General features: G+C 43.9%; 1 protein-coding gene across 1 annotated transcript; it reads left to right on the top strand.

Moving 5' to 3' along the window:
- Window positions 1-1,447: 1,447 nt before the first annotated feature.
- LOC101999175 (melanoma-associated antigen B4-like) lies at window positions 1,448-3,046 on the top strand. Its single transcript, XM_005358537.2, has 2 exons — window positions 1,448-1,519; window positions 1,604-3,046. The coding sequence occupies exon 2, from the start codon at window positions 1,629-1,631 to the stop codon at window positions 2,784-2,786; it is 1,158 nt and encodes a 385-aa protein (XP_005358594.2). The 5' UTR covers window positions 1,448-1,519; window positions 1,604-1,628; the 3' UTR covers window positions 2,787-3,046.
- Window positions 3,047-4,126: the final 1,080 nt, after the last annotated feature.

A 4,126-nucleotide genomic window follows, 5' to 3' on the forward strand; every position in this document is an offset into this window, starting at 1 on the left:
GTGGGGCCGAAGTGGGGAGGGTTCTGCCCAAGAAGGCTGGGGGGCCAAGGAACCTCTGAGCTCCCCGTCCCAGGCTGGCGCCACGGGGCCAGAAACTCACCCCAGTGTCATTGAATTTGATGCCATTTTAGTTTTCTATACAGTGTTCCAGGGAGGTGAAGGAAAGCTTTTGTGTAAGTCTGTGACTTTAGCTGAGAAGGGGAGTCTAGTACCTTTTCTGTGTTGCCTTGAATTCTCAGGGGATTGAGGAACTTGGTCTGCAGAGGCAATAGTGTGATGAGGAGATAGGTCAGGTCAGCATAGCAGGGAGTCCGGGACCACCAGGAGTTAAGATAATGATTCTGAGTGAGAACTTGAGGGTACAACCTCCCTCCCTCCCTTACTAGGACTGCTTCCTTTCCCATGCTGTCAGCTTGTAGATTCCCTGAGGGATGTGGTACATCATCTTCTCTATCTTAGTGATCTCAAAGCATTGCTCAGAGGAACAAACCGTGGCCAGATGTAGGGCCCATGGGTCTACCCCTGCTCCCGGGCTTCATTTTGAGGACAGTTTCTGGTCAGTCAGCTAAAACATCCTGTTTGTTCCTGTGCTCCCTCTGCCCTGCCTGGTATTTAGCTATAGGGCATTGTTGACTCCACCTTGGGCTTGGTAATTTCCCACCTGCCTGGGGGCATTCCATTGTGCAGCTGGTAGGTATTTAAGGTTTTCCCTAAATTTGAATAAATAGCATTTGGCTGATCTCCTTTTGAATAAGCCAGGTCTCTTGTGTGTTCTTTCATTCTCCAGGCCCTTGCCCAGCTCGCATATGGTAGGTATAGTGGCATGCGAACTGTACCAAGAGTAACACAGAAGCAGTTGTTACAGCCAGCAGAGGTATAACCCCAGGCTCTGAGGGTTCAGATTGAGAAAGGAGTACATCTCTTATTTAGGAGATGGAAACAAGAGTTATTGCTCTTGGCTAGCACGTAGGAAAGGCCCTTAACAGATAATACTTAGGGTGGGGTTCCCTTATTTCTTCTTCTTTGTCTCTGGAATGTGAGGTGTTATCCTTAGGGGTTGTCTCAGTCCAACAGCTGAGTAGGATCTAAAACCTTCTAGAATAAAAGTAAACTCAAAGGGGGCCCTCCTGGAATTAGGGATTTCCAGCTGCATTGAGTAGTTCAGGTTTTATGCAGTCTTCAGTGTGCTCATCTTCCAGAGCTGTCAATCAGAAATTGAGCTGAGGGTTCTGATGAGAGTCATCTCCCCTCAAATGGCAACATAGAAAAGTCCCAGGGAGTCAAGTAGTCAAGGTGAGAAGCACACCCTGAATGGGCACCAAGGTCACTACCCAAAGCCCAGAACCAAGGGAGTTCCCAAAGTACCCAGACACATACCTCACTGTGGGGCCCTAGAATCTTCCAGTTGCCAATATGCTGAGGACCTTTCTCATATCCCTCTTCAGGTTCCAGTGGGACACACAACAAGGAAAGCAGGCAGCTAGCAGGGTTTTGAGACAATCACCTACAAAGAAGTTTTGTAAGTATACTTTTGTTAGATTCATGAGGGGGTGAAATTTTTTTTAGCTGGGCCACTCACCCACTGTCCTGCTTTATACTCCAGCCTACCATCTCCAGCCAGATTCATCATGCCATACTATCCACACTTCAGCCTCTGGAAAGTTTTCCAGGATGCTTTTGAAATATATAGATTAGCTGAGGAGGAGGAGGAGGAAGAAGAGGAAGAAATGGAAGAGGGTGAGGAGGAAGAGGAAGAAATGGAAGAGGAGGAAGAAGAAGAGGATGAGGAGGAAGAGGAAGAAGAGGAGGAAGAGGATGAAAAGGAAGAGGAGGACGACGAAGATGAGGCCGAGGAGGCAGGGGCAGCCACTTATAGCGACAGCATCTTGTCTACATCATCTGCCTCTTTAAGATTCACTTTGCCCTCCTTCTGTGCTTCCTCACCTTCTGCTTCCTTATCACATCCTCTGTTTTGGAGCAATCCAGATGAGGCAGAAGAGTCTGTTACCTGGATGCTGAGTATTTCAAAGAGTTACCAGAGCTCTTACTCCTTTACTTCATATATCAACTTAGTTGAAGAATATGGCAGCCCAGAAGAAGAGAGTTTAAACACTTCGAAGTTGACAGATGAAGTTTCTGCATGGCAAAATCTCAAAAAGCAAAAGGTCACTGAACTGGTGAATCTCCTGCTCCTGAAATATAGAATGAAAGAACCTATCCAGAAAATGGAAATGCTCGGGGTTGTCACCGAAGACCACAAGAAACAATTCCCTGCCATCTTTGAGGAAGCTGCTAAGTGCTTAGAGCTGATTTTTGGCATTGATATAAAGGAAGATGATCCTATAACTAGCTCTTACGTGCTTACCAACACACTGAACCTCACATACGATGACAACAACAAGGGGTTGCCTAGAAATGCCTTCCTGATACTTATTCTGGGTGTAATATTCATAGAGGGGGACTGTGCCTCTGAAGAAAGCATGTGGGAATTCCTGAATATGTTAGGAATATATGATGGGAAGGAGCATTTCATTTATGGGGAGCCCAGGGAGTTCCTCACTAGAGATTTAGTGCAGCAAAATTATCTGAAATATAGGCAGGTGCCTGAGAGTTATCCTCCACATTATGTGTTCCTGTGGGGTCCAAGAGCCTACTCTGAAACGACCAAAATGAAAGTTCTTGAATTTTTGACCAAATTTACAAGGAGGGAACCAATGTATTTCTCATCTTTATATAATCAGGCATTGAGAGATGAGGGCTCCAGAAATGGCCCCATGGAGGATTAGTACCATTTTGATAACAACATGGGGCAACCCAATTACTGATTTTAAAAGCGACAGTCAAAATTTTAAGTAAGGGGGAGAATGTCAGTGTTAGTCTGGGCATGCGGAGAACACCCTATAGCGCAACTTTGTGTTTTGGTTTTAGATGATGATAATTGGTTCATCTATTTTCTCTTTAGGTGTTTTTTTTTCAGTGCTCATCTTCGTAATTGAAAGTGTGGTCCATTTCCTTTGCAATGCAAGTTTTTGATTACTTACATCTGTTCTTGTACCAGATTTTGAGAAAATTCAATTGTCAATCTTTGAGTTGCTTTAATACTTTTAGTCAGATCTGTAATGTGTTGGTTTGTTTAAGCAAACAGGAAAAATGGTAATAAAATTTTATGATCTCTGCTTATTGATTCATTTATTTGCCAAACATCACTTGGATATATTTTTAAAGTTGTATTTATTTTATTCTTATGTGTATGAATATTTTGCCTGAATGCATGCGTGTTTATCACATGTGTCCCTGGTTACCCATAGAGGTCAGAAGAGAGCTTCAACTTTCCTGAATCTGGAGTTTGTGGGTGCTGATAACCGAACCTAGTTCTTTGAAAAAATGCTCTTAATACCTGAGCCATCTTATAGTGCCAAGTTAGATTTTTTTTTGAGCATGCACGGTTATTAGGAGGAGTATGGGGATAAATAACCACATTTCCTTCCTAGAGATGGAGTCTGGGGAGATGACTGGAAAGACATAATAAGCAAGATGAAGTAAATTGGGCTGTGAGGTTTTATTTGTAAATAGCTCAAGTGCAAATGCCCTGAGCCAGTGCCAGAGACCTAACTCTTAGTCTTTGAAAAGAGAAAAATCACAGGATCAAATTAAGTGGTTCTCTGGGAGTTCCAGCTGAAGCAGAGAGAAATCCCCGGCTGACACTTGTGTGGGAAGGCATCCTGGAGGTTCTGCCTTGCTCCACTGTCTGTATTAAGTAATTTTTGTTTATTTGTCTTGGATTTTGAGACAGGATCTCTAGACCAGGCTGGCCTTGAGCTGATCTTCCTCCCTTCACTCCCAAAGTGCTGAGATTACAGGCGTGCACCACTATACCAGACTTACATAGAGGTCTGGTAAACCAGGCAAGAATACTTCCGATTGCTACCTAGAGACCACCAGGCGGCCATTCTTTCTTTTTGCCTGAGAGAGCCTGAGACAAGGGATTGTTGTTTGGTCAAATCTAACCAAGATCTAGGATCTGGTGGCAATGTGGCAATAAAATTAGTTTAGAAAATATATCCAGAGGATGAGCAGCTGGTAGGGGAGGACCAAATTTTTTTTTTTGATTCTAGGCTCTTCATGT

This window comes from Microtus ochrogaster, chromosome X (genome assembly GCF_000317375.1).
Source record: "Microtus ochrogaster isolate Prairie Vole_2 chromosome X, MicOch1.0, whole genome shotgun sequence".
Classification (NCBI taxonomy): Eukaryota; Metazoa; Chordata; class Mammalia; order Rodentia; family Cricetidae; genus Microtus; species Microtus ochrogaster.

What these genes read in the sequence shown, in the direction of transcription:
- LOC101999175 (XM_005358537.2), top strand. Translation starts at nt 1,629, where the DNA reads ATGCCATACTATCCACACTTCAGCCTCTGGAAAGTTTTCCAGGATGCT.